The following is a 19,217-nucleotide window of genomic DNA, read 5'->3' on the forward strand; positions in this document are numbered from 1 at the left end:
GTTTCCTTAACAAAAATTCTCGTCTCCTTCTCTGCGTGTCCTTAGCCAAATCCGGAAACATCTGAATTTTACAACCTAAAAATTCTTTTTGTTTATTTTTAAAGAAAAGTCTCAGCAACCAGTTTTTATCTGGTGCGAGAGCTACTGTCAAAAGCAAGGTGGCTGGGGTCACTAATTCTCTATCAGACATTTCCAAAATATTAGATATATTCATTAAGTCAGTTCCCATTTTCTGTTGTTGTTGTTGGTCTTGAGTCTTATTTGGAAGATAATAGACCTGCGTAAATGGTGGTAATGACTCTTCAGGAAGTTCCAATACTTCCGTCATGTAACGTTTCAACATTTCCCTTGGGGCCCCCAGGAGTTTCTGTGGTGATATAGTAATGCAGTAGGAGTGATGCCTGGAAGCTCCCAGCCCCTTGCCTTCTGATTTCCAACTTGAAAGCAGCAAGACTACCACTAGGGTCCGAGCCCCCATTTTGAGCCCAGAAGACAATAGGTTAGGAGATTGCTCCTACCAACATCACTGTACCACCATGTAAATTAGTAAGTAGTGAGGGGAGGGGGGTGGGTTCGGGGAGTGGAGAGTTGCAAGTAATGATTGTATGCTTCAGGGGGATTGAAAGGGGTGATGGTGATACTACTTGGGGGAATTGGAGAAGAGAATGCTTATTAGGAGGGGTAGGAATTGTAAGCTGGGGTATAATATTCGGGAACTGGGGTCAGTAAATGCAGGGGGCAGTGTTAAATGCTTCAGCAGGTACTGCTAGTTCATTTACCACACTATCTGCCAACATATCTACTGTGTGGCGTTTGGCCTGTGTGATAACTGCAGGGCAGATATGACCACACACCTCAATGTTACCACCACAGGCTTTGCACTTTAGCGAAAAGGCCCCATAGTTTTGAAAATGCAAAAAATATGCTTGTTTTTATGTTCTGTAATCTAACTGTACCTCAAACCTGCCTCTTTTATTTGGAGATAGAAGTATCTATGGGCCTACTTCTACCTGGACAATTTTCAGACAACTTATTTTACCTGAATAGACAGATAGACTTACACAGGCAAATGACTTGAAAGTTGTCCTCCAGATAAAATAGTGTATATTTATTGCATTTTCTCAAGGGAAGCATCTGACAAAGTAACATAGTAAATGACAGCAGAATAAAAGACCTTAACAATCTATCCAGTCTGCCCAATAGTTACACACATTATAAATTCATGATTTAATTAAATCATCTTTTTTCTTTGATATTTCTGGGCCATAGATCGTAGAAGTCCACCTGGTACTGTCCTTAGGTTCTTACTATTAGAGTTGCCATCAAAGCTTACTCCAGTCACTCTGCACCTTCAAAGCAAAGCTTGCCCCCTGATGCTTTATTTGCCTCTTTTGGCTGCACTAACTTGCTGTAATTGTAGAGCACTTTAAAATCACTCTCAAGGGATCTGGCATGTTTTATAACCCATTTAAAGAGAGATAAATCTTACACATCATATGCTATATAAAAGATTTCTGTACCTTTATTCTAGGTTCTCAAGCAAATGGTCACCAGCCCTTGAGGTCACTGCCTTCAGTCCGGCACGATGTTAACAGATACCAGAGAGTGGATGAGGCTCTCCCACCAAGTAATGAATTATTTAATCTTAGCAGTGCTTCAGCATTTGTACTGTTCCAGGGTTGCTAGAAGCTCAGTGCAGTGCAATCTGTAGAGAAAACTGCACCGAGGTTAGTGCACTGGGTTTGGATTAGCCACAGTAGTTGCAGCAAGTTATTTCTTGATCCTTGTTGTATGAAACTGATGAATGGCTGGCGAGGGATCTGGGTTAATGAATGATACCACGGAAGAGGCAGAAAAGGATTACAGCTGATACCATGAAGCAAACATATTTTGCTAAAGGTAGTTTCTAAGAACTGGTACTATGATACTGTGTAAAGATAAATAGAAAACTCCTTGGGATGTCTGTCTATAGCAACATGATCCTTGGAGGAGTTGGAACAATTTTTCAACTTAGAGAGGAGTAATTTTATAAGCAAGTTGGGTGCATACAGCAGCATTTTCTATACCAAGAGACACTTATAAAATTGCCCTGTTGTACACATGTATAAAATAGGTACTAAGAAGACATAACACTTACTTTTAGACAATATACAATAAGCATTTCTGGGGTTGGAGTAGTGGTAGGATCGGCCTTTTTTGCATATATCATGTAGCACGGTGCTTCTCACCCCAACCTTGGGGAACACCCAGTCAGTCTGGTTTTCAGGATATCCACAATGAATATACAGTAGAATCTCAGCTATCTGGCACCCAAGGGGATTGGTGGATACAGGATTTAAGTGAGACATTCTAGACAAGTGGGTAGTGTCCTCATGGCTGTATGCCATCTGCAGAAGGAATCCAGTTTGGATTTTTCTCTGTGCCTCTTCTGTACTTCACTGAGCTCCTTAGCTCCACCTACAGTTTTTTCCTTCTGCACATGTGCCCACAGGAGTGTGTTCGTTCTGCTCTCCACCTTTTATTATTTTATTCAGTATTTTTAGTCCTTTTTTTTTCCTCAGGATTTTTGTGCTCAAGAGCGTTTCTTCAGCTTTGTTTGCATTGAGAATACACAGACTTATGTCTGTAGCTGACAGGCCAATCCTAGTGGGTACCTGTTAGCCAGCCTGCTTAGTTCATAATCTAAACACCATATGATGAAGTTACCCTCTAATGAGGCAATTTAATAAGTGAAAATCAATGTAAAATTTCTCAAGAAGTAACTCTTTTATGAAAGCCTAAATGCTTTTAATAACGTGGACTCTCAGTGCTATCCTAAATAACACACAAATGTGTACTTCCTCTGAAGAAGATGTAAATGTGTGTGTATACACTTTGATTTGCATACATAGAAAACATATGTGTACATCGCATAGGGATTCTTTTTTTACAGTGGGATAATTAGGATCAGTATAGTGTTCAAATTTTGAATGAAATTGCTCCTTTAAAGAAAAAGGTATAATGAAATATTGCTACAGTTAAAACAATACAGAAAGTTTGAACATATCTGGCAAAAAATGGCTTTGTTGATGATAAAATTGGATAACTCAAATTATTACATATAAAAGACATAAAAATTACAAAGAAGCACCCAAGATGGTGCTTAGACCAGACGCTAGGCAAGGAGCTCCTCGCTAACGTTCTCAAATACCCTCTTCCCCTTTACATTTTGAATTGCGGTTCGTCGCAGGACGCTCTGCAATTGCCGGTTATTGATTTTTTTTAGCCGGCAATAGAGATTACCTTAGTGGGCCCTGTAAGACGCTGTAAGACCAGGCGAGAGATGGGACCCGATAATGGGGAAGAGGAAGGGAGTAACTCAGCTGATTTCTCTGGTGTCTGGAACTTCTAAAACCTTAATTCAGACGACACCGTACAGCGAAAGATTAGAGAAACTCGGCCTCTTCTCCCTCGAACAGAGGAGATTTAGAGGGGACATTATCAAAACATTCAAGGTACTGAAAGGAATAGACTTGGTGGATAAGAACAGGTTGTTCACCCTCTCCAAGGGATAGATTCCGTATGAACATAAGGAAGTTCTTCTTCACCCAGAGAGTGGTAGAAAACTGGAACGCTCTTCCGGAGGCTGTCATAGAGGAAAATACCCTCCAAGGATTCAAGACAAAGTTAGACAAGTTCCTGCTGAACCGGAACGTACACAGGTAGGGCTAGTCTCAGGGCGCTGGTCTTTGACCAGAGGGCCGCCGCATGAGCGGAATGCAGGGCACGATGGACCACTGGTCTGACCTAGCAGCGGCAATTCTTATGTTATGTTCTTATGACACTAGATGGAGGGATCACTTGCCAGCCAAGGGAGACAGCCCCAACTCTGGCAGGAACATTGAGTACATCGGCAAACCTAAGTGATGATCGGGTTTCACATAACCCTATCCAGGGGCAAAGTCCTGACCAACCCGGAAGAAGCAGCCCTACAGGCAGTGCAGCTATACAGTCTACCCAGGAAGGCAGCTCATTGAATAGCCCTGAAGGAGCAGTGGGAGGAGAAGCACTTTCCACTGAAGCCCAGACATCGGCTCTCCATGCAGAGGCAGGGGAAAATCTAATTTCTGTGAGTAAGATACAGTTTAGACAGTTGACTAAGCCTGCAGTGGTAAATTTAGAGGAACTCTGGAGGGCTATTGAAATCATGGACTCTAACCTCCAGAAGGCAATGACTATTGTTTAGCATGATTATGTCTCTTTCAGCTCTCAGGCAAAAAACAAAACAAAACAACAAGAGGGAAATGATATAAAAAAGCGTGAAGAACAGATCATTCAATTTAAAAATGTAGAGACAGAGATTATTAAAGAGAGATCTTCTATTTAAAAAAAACTTGAATATACACTTCCCCCTCCCCATTCGCGGTTTTGACACTCGCGATTTCACATATTTGTGATTTTTTTGGGGGAGGGGGAAACCCCCCCCCCATAGTTTAGCACGTTCCCGCCTCTCTCCAGCCTTCTTCCCGACCTCCCGGCCTTACCTGGTGGTCTAGCAGGCTTTCGGGGCAGGAGCGATCTTCCTGCGCTCCTGCCCCATGTAGATTGCCAATAGGAAATGGCTGCCATGAGCTCCTGTCGTAGTCTTGAGAGACTACGGGAACTCGCAGCAGTCATTTCCTATTGGCGATCTGCATGGGGTAGGAGCGTAGGAATATCCTGCCCCGAAAGCCTGCTAGACCACCAGGTAAGGCTGGGATGCCAGGGGGAAGGCCAGAGGGAGGCGGGGGTGGGTCAGAGCCGGACAAGAAGTTATTTGCGGTTTTTCTCAATTCGCGGTCCGGCTCTGCCCCTATCCCCCGCAAATACTGAGGGAGAAGTGTATGGAAAATAAGCAGAGAAGAAACAACTTAAGACTGCTGAATTTTCCTAAATCTCCAATATTATCTCCGATTGAGATGGTGTGTAAATACTTCAGGGAAATTTTAATGATTCCGCAAGAAAATTTACCACCTATAACTGGGGTTCAATATTTATTTCCAGGAAAGAAACAAGATAGCTCAACCCCTATTGAAATTGGAGTAACAGAAAAGGGAGAAATGAACGTAACAGAATTTTTGGAAAGTTCTCTGGAAGTAGTCACAGAGAGATCTACTCTCTTGGTGACATTCGCCTTGGAGCATGACAGAGATTTACTTTTTAGACTATGGGCTCCTTTTACTAAACTGCAATAGCTGCTTTAACAAGCGCTGAATGCTCTCGCGCGCTAGACCTTAACGCCAGCATTGAGCTGGCGTTAGTTCTAGCCGCGTAGCGCGGGTTTAGCATGCGCTAAAAATGCTATCGCAGCATATGAATGATAAATTCTTTGGTTCGGCAATTCGGATTTTTCCAGATGTTACTCAAGTGACGCAGAAAAGGAGAAAGGAATTTCTACTTTATAAATCCAGAGTTTTGTCCTTGGGTGCATCCTTTATTTTGAAGTTTCCGCTAAGTGCTGTGTTTCACTACAGGAAAAACATTTTTTGTTTTTTGAACCAAAGCAACCGTTGGAATTTATTGTGGCCAAAGAAGTGGGTGGAGTGGTGATAGGTCCGATAGTCCCTCCTGTAGTCTAAGACCAGGCTGTCAGGGTTTTCTATCAGTGTCTCCCGAGCTGTTTTTAAGATGGGATGTATTTCCTTAATTTAATTCTAATACTTGGATCTTTATTTTATTGTGTTGACTAAATAATCAATAATTAATTTCTTTCCATGCACCATTGATTTAAGTGAGGCTGGGTATAAAATTTCATGTTTTAATATTACAAATCTGTATTCAAGTATTGATGTGCATGTTTAAAAATTTGAAAAGTTGAATAAATAAATAATTTTTTTTAAAAATTACAAAGAAGCAATAATATTTGAAATTGATTGGAATAAGGGAGTTAGATGTAAAAAATGCTTGTAAAAAGTAATCAATCAATTATTGGATACAATGAAAGTATCTCAGGGATTGTTTGTTTGCCTCCTGCCAAAGAATTGGTGGAATTTTTAAAAACTAAAATCGAGAAAATACGTTTAACTTACCACCATTACTGCTGCGAATTACAGACCAGTAAGTCTCACATCGATAGTGTGTAAACTCATGGAAACACTACTTAAACGTAAGTTAGACATGATCTTGGAGGAGGGGAATCTGAGGGATCCCAATCAACATGGATTCACTAAGGGTAGGTCATGCCAATCCAATCTCATCAGCTTCTTTGATTGGGTAACAAGGAAGTTGGACTCGGGAGAGTCTCTGGACATAGTATACTTGGATTTTAGTAAGGCTTTTGACAGTGTCCCACACCGCAGGCTTTTAAGCAAGATGAAATCAATGGGGTTAAGTGAGACACTAACTACATGGGTCAATGATTGGCTGAGTGATAGACTTCAGAGGGTGGTGGTCAACGGCACCTTCTCTGAAACATCGGAAGTGACCAGCGGAGTGCCACAGGGCTCAGTCCTGGGTCCACTCCTTTTTAGCATATTCATAAGGGACTTGACACGAGGGCTTCAGGGTAAAGTAACATTATTCGCCGATGACGCCAAAATATGCAATACAGTAAGGGAAAGTAATTTGCAGGATCGTATGACGCAGGACCTGCTTACGTTGGAGAGCTGGTCCTCAACATGGCAGCTGGGCTTCAATGCTAAGAAATGTAAGGTCATGCACCTCGGTAGCAGAAATCCGTGCAAAACTTACACCTTAAATAGAGAAACATTAGCTAGGACGACAGTAGAACGAGACTTGGGAGTGATCATCAGTGCAGACATGAAGGCTGCAAAACAGGTAGAGAAAGCATTATCCAAGGCAAGACAAATGATGGGATGTATCAATAGAAGTTTCGTCAGCAGGAAACCTGAGGTCATAATGCCACTGTACAAAACCATGGTGAGACCTCATCTGGAGTACTGTGTGCAGTTCTGGAGGCCACATTACCGCAAAGATGTGCTTAGAGTCGAGTAGGTTCAGCGGATGGCCACTAGGAAGATCTCGGGGCTCAAGGGTCTCTCGTACGAAGAGAGACTGAACAAATTGCAGCTCTACACTCTGGAGGAACGCAGGGAGAGGGGGAACATGATTGAGACATTTAAATACATCACAGGTCGTGTCGAGGTGGAAAATGACATCTTCCTTCTCAAGGGACCCTCGGCCACAAGAGGGCATCCGCTCAAACTCAGAGGAGGGAAATTTAAGGGTGACACCAGGAAGTATTTCTTCACAGAAAGAGTGGTGGGTCACTGGAACAAGCTTCCGGAGCAGGTGGCCAAGGCCACCAGCGTGCTTGACTTTAAGAATAAATGGGACATCTACGTGGGATCCCTACAGAGGTCTAGTAAGGCACTCAGACTTAATGAGGTGGGTCAGTAGAGTGGGCAGACTTGATGGGCTATAGCCCTTTTCTGCCATGATCTTTCTATGTTTCTACTACTATCTATTCAGTTGTGTCCGATCTTTGGATACTCTGTAGGCCAGTCCTCATCATGCATCCCTGTTTTCCACGGCTTCTTTCAACTTGCTTGATGTTCATTCTTAATGGTATCCAGCCAACGGGCCTTTGGTCTCCCCTGCTTCCTTTTACCACTGACTATTCCGAGTAGCACCTCCTTTTCCATTACAGTTAAGTGCAATACCAATATACCAATAAGAATATACCAATAAGAATATACCAATAAGAGAGACCTGAGTGATAATGAGATTTTCTGATGATAGATGTTGGACTAATTTTAAGTTAATTGAATTTGGTGAGACAAAGACTGTTTAAAAAGTACAGTATACTTCCTTTCATTGTAGTTTAGATACTTGTCCTACTTACCTTTGTAATCTCCATCTGTAGTCTTTTTAACCTGGTTTACAGATTGATTAAATCTATGTTTGACACAGGGCGTTTACCCCAGTTTTTTGAGGCATACGTATTATTCTTACAACTGTTTAAAAAAAAAAAAAAATCCATCTGGATCCTTGTCTTTAGTTACTAATTACAGATCAGTTGCATCAATTCCTCTTTGCCAAAATAATGAAGGGATAGTTATCTCGATTCTCAAGATATTTTGTATCTTACAGAGTCAGACTTTAAGAAAGGGCTTAAAGCACAGGGACATCTCTTAGTTCTTTTCAGAGATGAAAGCCCAGTTGTATAAAGATTTTCAAGTTTGTTTAATTCAGTTTGATTTAGCAGCAGTGTTTGTCATTGATCATGAGATCTTGTTATATTTGTTTGTAGAAATTGGCATTATGGGATCAAATTTGAACTCATTTAGGGTTTTTTTTAACCACTAGAACATACAGTATAAAAGTGAATAATAAGTTTTTTCTGTCATGGATTTCTAAGGGCTCCTTTTACGAAGGTGCGCTAGTGGTTTTAGCGCGCGCTATAGCATGCACTAGCCAAAAATCTACCGCCTGCTCAAAAGGATGCGGTAGCGGCTAGTGCGCGCCATTCTGCGCATTAAGGCTCCAGGGATCCCTCTGTCACCCATTTTGTTCAATATTGTGATGCCATCTTTGGGGAAGGAACTGGAAAAATAGGCAGTAAAATTTTTATTTATGCAGAGGATATTACACTGATGGTACCATTAGAAGATGTGCAGGTTGGTTATTACAGTAGTTCCAAGGCTGAATATTGAGTTAATATAGTAGCAAAGTGGATAGCTGGCTTGGAAAAATTATGTTAGAGGTCTCTTCCTATCTTGATTTTAGAAAATTGTTAAAGACGCAACTCTTTGATAGGCTGCTATCTTAATGCATTCTGCTTCATTTTTTAAATCAAGTTCCTTATATTCAACTTGATGTATTTTATCTGTTCTATATATTACTTCTTTCCCTGCCATGCCGGTATTTTCAGCATTATATTGTAAATGCTTTCTGTCTTTATCTGTTTTTAAGTCCGTTATTCTAATTTGTATTTGATCTGTATCCCATGTATTAGCTCACCTTGTTGTGAACCGCCTAGAACTTTTTTGGTATGGCGATATATAAGAATAAAATTATTATTATTATAAGTTAAAACTCAATTTAGATAAAGCTAAGAGGGTCTTTTAGTAACGATTAGTACATGATATTTGCAGCAGGGCCTATAGGAATAAAATGGGTCCTGTGACAGATAACACGTGTTAATCTTTAGTAAAAGATTCCTTAAAATTTTTTTGTCATTTAAATTCAAAATAGATAGCTTTTTGTCAGGTGGATAATTAATGGATCTATCGTTCTTTTGGAGACAGATTTAAAAATTTTGGGAGTAATGTTAGATAGTAATCTTTCTTTTGAGAAATATATTTCTCTGCTTACAAAGAAAGTTTTTGTAAGATAATTAAAGAGAATTAGGCAATGTTTTGAGCTTTCCAATCTAAACGGATTATGCAAGTTTTGATACAAAGGGCTCCTTTTACTAAGGTTCGCTAGTGTTTTTATCGCGCGCTGCATTGTCGTTCGCGCTCACCCAGCGCTACGTGCCAAGAACTGACACATCTCGCTGTAACGCTCAATGCTGGCGTTAGCATCTAGCATGCGCAGCAATTGAACATGCGTTAAGTGCGCGCTAAAACCGCTAGCGCAGCTTAGTAAAAGGAGCCCTAAGTCAGTTGGACGATTGTAATTTTCTATTTGGGAGATGTACCAACACACTTTTAAAGAAGCTGCAAACAGGGCAAAATGTGGCGGCTAGGTCAGTTTACTCTGCTAACAAATTTGACAGAGTAACACCACTGCTGATTAAGGTCTATTAGCTGCCCGTTCAGACTAGAATTTATTTTAAAGTTTGTTTTACCGTTCCTCAGTATACGCTTTCATTGATTATTTTTCCAACCAGTATTAATGTTATAAGGTTGAGAGATTTTCTGGCTTTGCATTTACCATTATTTAAGGGTCAGGTTTAAAAATATTTTTCAATCTTCTTTTTTCTTTGCAGCAACAAACTTTCCACTGGAACGGCTTTCCGGTGGAATTTAGATATTTTAATAGATATATTTTGTTTTGGAGAGTTTTAAAAACTTGGTTATTTGAAAAATATTTGCTTCACTAAAGGTCAGGTTATACCAAAATGTTTTTTCAGGCCTGTATATTATGAAAAGGTCAAATGTGTATTTTCTCAGGTATTCCTGGCTTCTTCTTACGTGATCCACATAGAACTTACAAGGTACTGTATTTGTGGAATAAAAGCATTGTACAGTACTTCTATCATACCAAGCAGCCTTATGGGGCAAAGACTTGGAAAAACTAATTACACACTCAAACAATTATGGTGAATTTAGGAAACACCTAAAAACATACCTGTTCTCGAAATACCTAGGTAACGAATCGGAACAATAGCCCCCATCGCAATCCCTCCCCAATTTAGATCTTGTAAACTGTTAACCTCTAATCTCTAACTATGAATGTTCCTCACAATTTATGGAATTTTTCTAATTCATAGTGAACCGCATGGAACTTCACGGTCCTGCAATCTATAAACTGTTGTTATTATTTTTATTGTTGCTACTATCAGATATTCGCCGCTACACTCTGTAATTCGATGTCTGTGCAATTTATCTTCATTGTAAACCGTCTAGAAGTCGCAAGATTGTTGGCGGTATATAAGAATATAAAGTTATTATTATTATTATTATTATTACATATTAGATTAGAATGCCTACATGTGATTTATATTTATTTATTCAATTTTCTATACCATTCTTCCAAGGGAGCTCAAAACAGTTTACATGAATTTATTCAGCATTATTCCTTGTCTGTCCCAGTGGGCATATATAAGTTTCTACAGTCCTGTGTGGCTGCATCATTTTATAATAGCCAGCTTAGTATATAATAGTTCTTCAGTAGAAAATAAATCCCACAGTTGAAATTTGAAATAGAGAATGACACGGGGACACATTTTTCCCCGTCCCCGGAAGAACTCAATTTTCCCATCCCATCCCTGCAAGTTTTGTCCTTGTCCCTGACCCATTCCTGTAAGCTCTGCCTTAACCGCACAAGCCTTGAACACTTATGATTTTAAAGTGTTTGAGGCTTGTGAAGATGAGGATGGAGCTTGCAGGAATGAGACAGGAATAGAATTTGCAGGGTCGGAAAATTAGTTCCTGCGGCGATGGGGAAAAATGTGTCCCCGTGTCATTCTGTAATTTGAAAGACACAGGCCCGGATGCACTATTCTTACCAAGCGTCTAACGATCATCGCTAAACCAGTTTAGCGCCAATGTAAATTTACCAACCGATGTACACAATGGCTTTTCATTGCATTCGTTGCAGCCTCCCACTCTGCTATGGAAATGACCTCATTAGTATTGAAAGGAGGTCATTAATATTAAAACCAGCACACTGATCGATGCCCTAACATTGCTTCACGATGCACAAAATGTAGAGCAGACTTCTAACAACCTGAAATAACCAACAGATCTAGACCAGTCATAAGTGTGTTACCAACAGGTCTGCCATGAAATTAAAATATAAAATTTATCATCATACATGGGGAAGGCCATATACTCATGTGTTTTAGGCATGTTTTAAGCACATGTGTTGAAGGCGTGTCTTATGCGTGCTCATTAAAGGCGTAAAGTTAAAAATGGGCGCTGAAAAAATACGCCTCAACCAGAGAATTGACTTCAGTTCAATCATGAATGAAAAATGAATAAGTAACGGGCTAATAACTTTTCAGCACCCCTCGTTTATGTCCCACAGAAACAGTAGTATTCGCATTTGGATGGGTGCCTATGACGCACTACAATAAGGCATGCTCTTGGGTGCCTTTGTAACTTTCCTTGGCGCATGTGTACATTTGTGCCCTGTATCAAGTAGACTATTCTGCAAATGTACCAAAGTCACTTTCCAAATGACCGATCAGATGGGATTAAAGCAGGGGGTCTCATAGTCCCTCCTCGAGGGCCGCAATCCGGTCAGGTTTTCAGGATTTCCCCAATGAATATGCATGAGATCTATTTGCATGCACTGCTTTCAATGCATATTCATTGGGGAAATCCTGAAAACCCGACTGGATTCCGGCCCTCGAGGAGGGACTTTGAGACCCCTGGATTAAAGCAAGCCTCCACGAAATTCATTTGCATGCAAAGTTGTTTGAATATCGATCGCTGTTTTAAAATCAGACAATTTATTGGTCCCACAGTGACCCACCTGATTTTAACAACGATTTTAGTGCATCCGGGCCACAGACCTGTATGTTCGCTGTAACTGAGAAATTGGCTTATACTGTTTGGTGTAGCCCTGCCTAGGCAAATAATATGCATTGAAGAGAGGAGTTCCCAGAACTGCAGACTTAAGAGTTTTAAAATGATCAGTGCTGTATTCTTTGGGCTAGATTCACCAAGCAAACCGATCAGTTTGCGATCACTTTCCGACTACGGCTCGATTCACTAACCTTCCTCCAAACCCCATCCGCACCCGATCTGATCTGCACATGCAAATGAGTAAAAAGGCATGTAAATTTCTTAAGGCATCGATTCATGAAACCATTTTGTCCAAACCGACTGGCCTTTCCAATCCAAAAAGTTTTGACTGCTGAGGACTAGTTGCTTTACGTCCTCGCCAAATATTCCTGCCTTGCAACTGCCGCATGCATGTTAAGAACCCCATTAAAAATATATATGTATCCCGCAAAAAATTCAAAATATATCTAAATTTTAAATATATGTAAGCTTTCATGTACATAAGCGTTAGAAATACTTTTTGATTTTTTTGGAATGCGCATAGCGACCGTGGGAGTGAATCTCGGATTTGTAATGCACATGGCAAGAAAATCGCGGATTAACCCCCCTGCTCTTCTTGCACATTGTGCATCTCATATATCAATGCCAAATTTTTAAAAAATCAAAAATAACTTTTAAGGGCCAGCTATCCCTTCCCCTTTTCCTTCCATCTAGATTGTCGCGTGCATCTGATGTGCATCTGTTTGGAAGCGCGCAATAAACTTCAAGATCAATCCGTAAAAAAAGGACAAACTCGAAGAATTACACAGCTCGCTCAAAAACCTCCAATGCTATTTCTCCTTAAACGTCTCCAACAAATTTTTAAAAAAGCTACGGTCACAGCTTACACAGCTTGGAACAGCACTTAAGAAAAAAAGAGAGGTTGGTAAAAACTACAGTTCTTATATTGCATTTTTTTTACAACAACATGCTGTGCGGTAAGCACATTCGGAGCCCGCCAATGATGTCTGCGATTAAACCCCGCCCCGTTTCTACGCAGTGGAAGTCCTAAAGAGCTAGCACATGCGTTATGTGCTTCAAAACCAACAAGGAGACAGTGCGCACGCGCGCCAATCGATGTTACAGCGAGACGTGTGCGCGAATGGGGGCATGTGTATGATTTGATCGTTTGTATGGACAAGCTTTACTGAATCGATCGGCCAGAATGACTTGGAAACGGAAAGGGCACGAATCAGATCGATTTGTGGACTTTAGTGAATCTAGCACTTTGTACTAGAGTAGGAAGGGCAGCCTAGCAGATGGAGCTGCACAGTTTGGCAGTTGGAGTAAAACAATAGGTGCTAATTGGTAACAATAGTAGTGTATGAACTTGTGACCTAGGAAGTTTGAAAAAAGCTCAGGCACATGGGTATCCATGGGAATCACAGACTACGTCCAGACAGGCAGGCACCTTTGGAAACGGCTAGGGACTCGGGACAAGAGTTTCAGCAGCTTCCAGAAGCTTAAGAAAGCCAGTTCGTGGACTTCCTGGAAGGTGGTCTCAATCTTTGTGACTTCACTTCAGAGGAGATTTAAGATCTGGATTTGGGTGGGAGATTTGTTTTTTGGTCAGAGCCCAGCCAGTGTAGAATCTGATTCAAAGGTTTGGCTTCTGTTAGTCAGAGTCCATCATCTGAACACTGTAATTGAAGTTTGGAAATTAGAAATAACATCTTGAAGTGAAGAAGAAGGAGAATCTGTACATTGTTCCTTCTCCTATCCAGCAGGGGAGAACACTTTGAAAGAAGTGATGCTAAAGGTTCCCCGAGACCAGCAGCAGTATCGGGAGCCCCTCTCCAGCAGGGCACCTGATCACAGTTACACCCCTCCCCCGATCCAGCAGGAGAGAACACTTTAAATATATATTTTTTTATTTTTCTGTTGATACTTATTTTTTATCTCTATTTTTTATTTATTTTACTTATTTATTTTAATTCTATCTTTAAATTTATTTATTCATTACTTGGTGGAATATTCATTTCTATCTCTATCTCTGTCTTTATATTTTATCTTTATTTTTCATAAATTGTCTCTTCAGGTACTTTAGTTAGATTGTGAGCCTTTGGGACAGTTAGGGAATTTCCAAGTACCTATCTTATTTATTTTTATTTATTGTATCTTTTAATGCATTCATTTTTGTAAACCGCTTAGAAACCTCACGGTTATTAGCGGTATATAAGAATTAAATTAAATTAAAATTAAATTAAAATAGTTGGACTGAGTTCTGAAAGCAACTATTCACTGTTAAGAGTGTGCCTCTTCCTGGTTTCAATAAGTAAATTTGGAATTTTGGATTTCTGCCTTTGAGCTACCAACTTCAAACATAAAGGTCAAACATATACAGTAAAACCTTGGTTTGCGAGCATATTTCGTTCCAGAAGCATGCTTGTAACCCAAAGCACTTGTATATCAATTCGAATTTCCCCTTTCCCCCCCATAGGAATTTTCCCCATAGGAAATAATGGAAACAGACGATTCATTCCACAACCCAAAAACTTTAATACAAAATACTATACGTACTTGTATTGCAAGACCTTGCTCATTTAGAGCAGTCACTACACTCCTTCAATGTCAGTTGTGATGATGTGACGCGTGTATACTGTATGTACTCATATTGCAAGACTTTGCTTGTTTAGAACAGTCACTACACTCTTGCAGTGTCAGAGAGAGAAGAAACATTGATTCAGTTGTGATTGTGTGATATGTATATACTGTATGTGCTTGTATTGCAAGACATTGCTTGTATATCAAGTTAAAATTTAATAAAATGTTTTGCTTGTCTTGCAAAACACTTGCAAACCAAGTTATTTGCAATCCAGGGTTTTACTGTAGTTGTACAATACAAAAATGAAAGACCACAGATCTTCATTGGAGCTCGAACATAAAATAAAGATGTTATCTGTTCTTTAAAAATGTTGAGAAAAGCCTCGTGGGCAAAATCATTTACTTTGTTTTCTGCAATTTCATATCACATTTCAAGATCCTCCTTTTGTTCAGTCTGGTATAAAGACAGATTTGGAAAAAGATAGAGCAGATCTTGGTGCCTAATTACCCTCACATGGTAGAAAACAGTAATGCCAACCAAGGTAGTGTACATATTGGCAAAATATGTGCTAAATTTGATCACCAGAAAGAGAAAGCAAGATGTGATAGTCATAGTTAATCTTGTCACAATTGTTTCTCACCCAGACTGGGAGGCACGGATCGACAGCCATGGAAGGATCTTCTATGTGGACCACGTTAACAGAACCACAACTTGGCAGCGCCCCACAGCTCCTCCTGCTCCACAAATTCTCCAGCGGTCAAATTCAATACAGCAGATGGAACAGCTCAACCGGCGGTGAGAACTTGTGTTACTGGTCTAAATAGTACCCTTCCTGATAATAATAACACTTTTGTAATTAAAATACATGGTTAAAATGAGTAAAAAGAGATATGTTCCGAGTCAGGATGCTTTCCCTTTAATAATAATAATAATTTATTTTTATATAACTAACCAGCAATTCATTGCCTAACCAGCAATTCATAGCGGTTAACACAATTGGTACTCGGCATACAACATAATAATAACATCATACATAATAAAATTAGAGTAACTAATACAAGCATTAAAACTAATGAATAAGGATAACATAATATCGACTAAAATAAGTACAGATAAAAAGTACATTATAAGTATATGATAATATGAAAATCAATAAGGGCTTGCTAATTTTCCTTTCCAGATCAAAAAACAAAAGGCATCCTTTTGTAAAAGAAAACTTACAGACCAAGCAGGTCTCTTTCAAATGGTAGTATGGTTAAAAACCCCAATCTGGTCCTATTACAGGATGGGAGTCAGTTTCATAAAACACAGTTTGAGCCCTTACTAGCAAAGTATCATTTCAGCAAACATTTCATACCTTTTCCTGGCAGAGATCCAATTAAGCAAAACAGGAAGAACTCAATATTCAAAATATTTATGCCGTTAAACTTGACTTTTAACCTCACAACTGTTGCTTTCAGAAATATCTTCTCTTCTGCTGGGGTAAATTTTGTTTGCATAAAATCTATATGTGGCAAAATGTATTTGAACAAAAGGGAGCTAAGTCAGGGTTGTGATAGTGCTGGGTTTAGCTGGTTAACATAATATTCAGCATTAACTGGATAAATTTAGGAGTTTTAGTAGGAGGCCTGAATCTCTCTAGAAAGCTATCCTCCCCTGAGCTCATGAATAAAACTTCCTTGCTTTGCTCCTTTTGAGCATGAATCTCCAATTGAGTTCTACTGTGATTTCTTGTGGCCCTGAATGCATCTGAACCCACAAGTTGCTTGCAGAATGCTGTCAATCGTCTTTTGAACTATGCCTTCTTCCCAGGTGTATAGGTCCCTGTGGAGCCTCCCATCACTGGGCTTCACTACAGGGCCAGATCTCTCTCCTGGTATATAGGTCCCCACGGACCCTCCCATCACCGGGCTTCTGTTCTCCGCTGCACTAATCCCCCTGTCGGGACTGGTCAGCCTGGTCACTCTGCTCCACTGCACTGGGCCCCCTGTCTGTACTGGTCAACAGTAGCCTTCAGGGCTTACCAAGAGTTAGGTCAGAGACCAGCATTCCTCCTCCTTAGAGTCACTCAGCTCTCTGCCTGGAAACTGTCCTTTTCAGCACCACAGTTCACTCAGGTTGAGTGGGCATCTCCCAGCAGCATTTGCAGCTATTATGCAAATTAGCTAGGCTCCTTCTAGCTGCTGAGACGCTCTCTGATGGAATGCCTGTGACAGGGATCTTCACCCTGTCACAGTTAAAACATAAGAACATAAAAATTGCCGCTGCTGGGCCAGACCAGTGGTTCATCGTGCCCAGAAGTCCGCTCCCATGGCGGTCCTTAGGTAAAAGACCAGTGCCCTAACTGAGACTAGCCTTACCTGCATACGTTCTGATTCAGCAGGAACTTGTCTAACTTTGTCTTGAATCCCTGGAGAGTTACATAACTTTCACAACACATTTATTGAATAGATATGTTTTCAAGAGTTTAGCACCCTGCGTTACTCCTTGTGACCCTGGGAAAGTCACTCAGTCCTCCATAGCCTCAGGTATGTTAGATAGATTGTGCGCCCACTGGGACAGTTAGGGAAAATATTTGAGTACCTGATTGTAAACCGCACAGATAATCTTGATAGGCAATATATAAAAACCTAATAAACTATTACTTTGAAGAGTTTACGAAAAAGACAATATGATCTAGACTGTTCTAATTTGAAAAGGTAAACTCTTCCAGACCTTTGCACTTTGATAGCCAAATGACAGCTGATAATATTTTTTTTGTATTTAACTCCCTTCAAGGATAAATACAAGAGTAAATTAATCTTAGGACTCCTTTTACAAAGCTGCAATAGTGGTTTTAGTGTGCGCTAGACGCTAATGCCAGCATTAAGCTGGTGTTAGTTCTAGCCACGTAGCACGGTTTTAGCGCATGCTAAAATTCTGCGTGCTCTAAAAACGCTATCGCAGCTTAGTTAAAGGAGCCCTTAGTGGACCATACATATTTTTAACTTTGCAGAATTTGACAATAACTAACTGTACCCAGTGGATTTTGTGCTGACAAAGATTTAAATACTAGTGCTGCCCGATTCACGATTCAAATCGGTTCACCGATTCGAATCGATTCAAAACAAAAAAAAAAATCAGTTCCTGATAAATCACCCTCCCCCCTCGTTCCCTAAAGCAGGAGCAGCAGCGCTGCTCTTGCTGGCTGGCCACTGCCACACCTGCTTTAGAGGGCGAGGGGGGAGGGTCAGTCGGAAAGTGCTGCTGTCTGGCTTCCCTCCATGGCCTCTGTCCCCCCCCCACGGCGTTAGGCTTCCCTGCACCGTTTACCGTTGAGGAGCAGCCTGCAGACAAGATCACAATGCTAGCAATCTTTGCACTGCTTCAGAGCTGTTTCCTCCGCCTCTGATATCAGAGAAGGGGCGGGCCGCTGCAGAGGAAACAACTCCGAAGCAGTGCAAAGATCAATAGCACCACGATCTTGTCAGCAGGCTGCTCCTCAACGGTAAACGGTGCGGGGTGGCCAGGGGGGAAGCAGGACACCAGTTGGAGGCCAGGGGGAACATGCAGGCATTCTGGGGGGGGGGGGGTGAGCGGTCCTTCGGGGTGGGTGGGACAGGCCTTCAGGAGGGACAGGCAGGCAGGCCTTCAGGGGTGGGATGCAGGTCTTTAAGGGGGGGACAAGTCTTCAAGGGGGGACAGACCTTCAAGGGGGAGTCAGGCCTTTAGGGGGGACAGGCAGGCCTTCAGGGGTGGGATGCATACCTTTAAAGGGGGACTGGCCTTTAAGGGGGGGGACAGGCAGGCCTTTAGGGGTAGGATGCAGGCCTTCAGGGGGAGATGCAGTCCTTTTGGGTGGGGGTGGGACAGGCCTTCAGGGGGGACAGGCAGGCAGGCCTTCAGGGGTGGGATGCAGGCCTTTAAGGGGGGACAGGTCTTTAAGGGGGGGACAAGCCTTCAAATGGGGGAGACAGACCTTTAAGGGGGGACAAGCCTTTAAGGGGGGGGGGGACAAACCTTCAAGGGGGAAACAGGCCTTCAGGGATTGTGGCACAGACCTTCAGGGGGGACAGGCAGGCCTTTAGGGGTGGGTTGCAGGCCTTCAGTGGGAGATGCAGGTCTTCAGGGGGGGGACAGACCTTCAGGGGAGGGGGGCCCTGGTATAGAAGTACACGGAAGGAGGGAGGGAAGGGGGGTTCAAAGTGACATACATATACCGGACTTTGGGTGAGGGAGGGGAAGAAATAATGGGTCTGAAAATAGAGGAGAGGGAGAGAGATGATGGACAATGGAATTTAGGGAGGGAAGGAACAGAAAGGGAGAGAAGTTGGCACAAGGGATTGTTTGGAGGGGGGATAGAGATACTGGATAGGAGGGTAGTTGGGAAAAGAAAGGGAGAGATGGTGGACCCTGGGGTGGTGGAGAAGGAGAGAAAGATGCTGGATGAAAGGGTAGTTAAGAAAAGGTGGATCTGTGGATGGAGACAAGAAAAG

At 41.5% G+C, this 19,217-nt stretch overlaps 1 protein-coding gene across 9 annotated transcripts in view; it reads left to right on the top strand.

The window, feature by feature from the left end:
- Positions 1 to 19,217, top strand: part of HECW2 (HECT, C2 and WW domain containing E3 ubiquitin protein ligase 2) — a 487,554-nt gene that overhangs the window by 367,736 nt on the left and 100,601 nt on the right. For all 9 annotated transcript variants that reach the window (XM_033946090.1, XM_033946087.1, XM_033946093.1 and 6 more), the window contains 2 exons: positions 1,532 to 1,627; positions 15,387 to 15,537. In XM_033946090.1, coding sequence (XP_033801981.1) covers positions 1,532 to 1,627; positions 15,387 to 15,537 — 247 coding nt within the window. The remainder of the gene's footprint in view (positions 1 to 1,531; positions 1,628 to 15,386; positions 15,538 to 19,217) is intronic.

Source organism: Geotrypetes seraphini, chromosome 5 (genome assembly GCF_902459505.1).
Source record: "Geotrypetes seraphini chromosome 5, aGeoSer1.1, whole genome shotgun sequence".
NCBI lineage: Eukaryota > Metazoa > Chordata > Amphibia > Gymnophiona > Dermophiidae > Geotrypetes > Geotrypetes seraphini.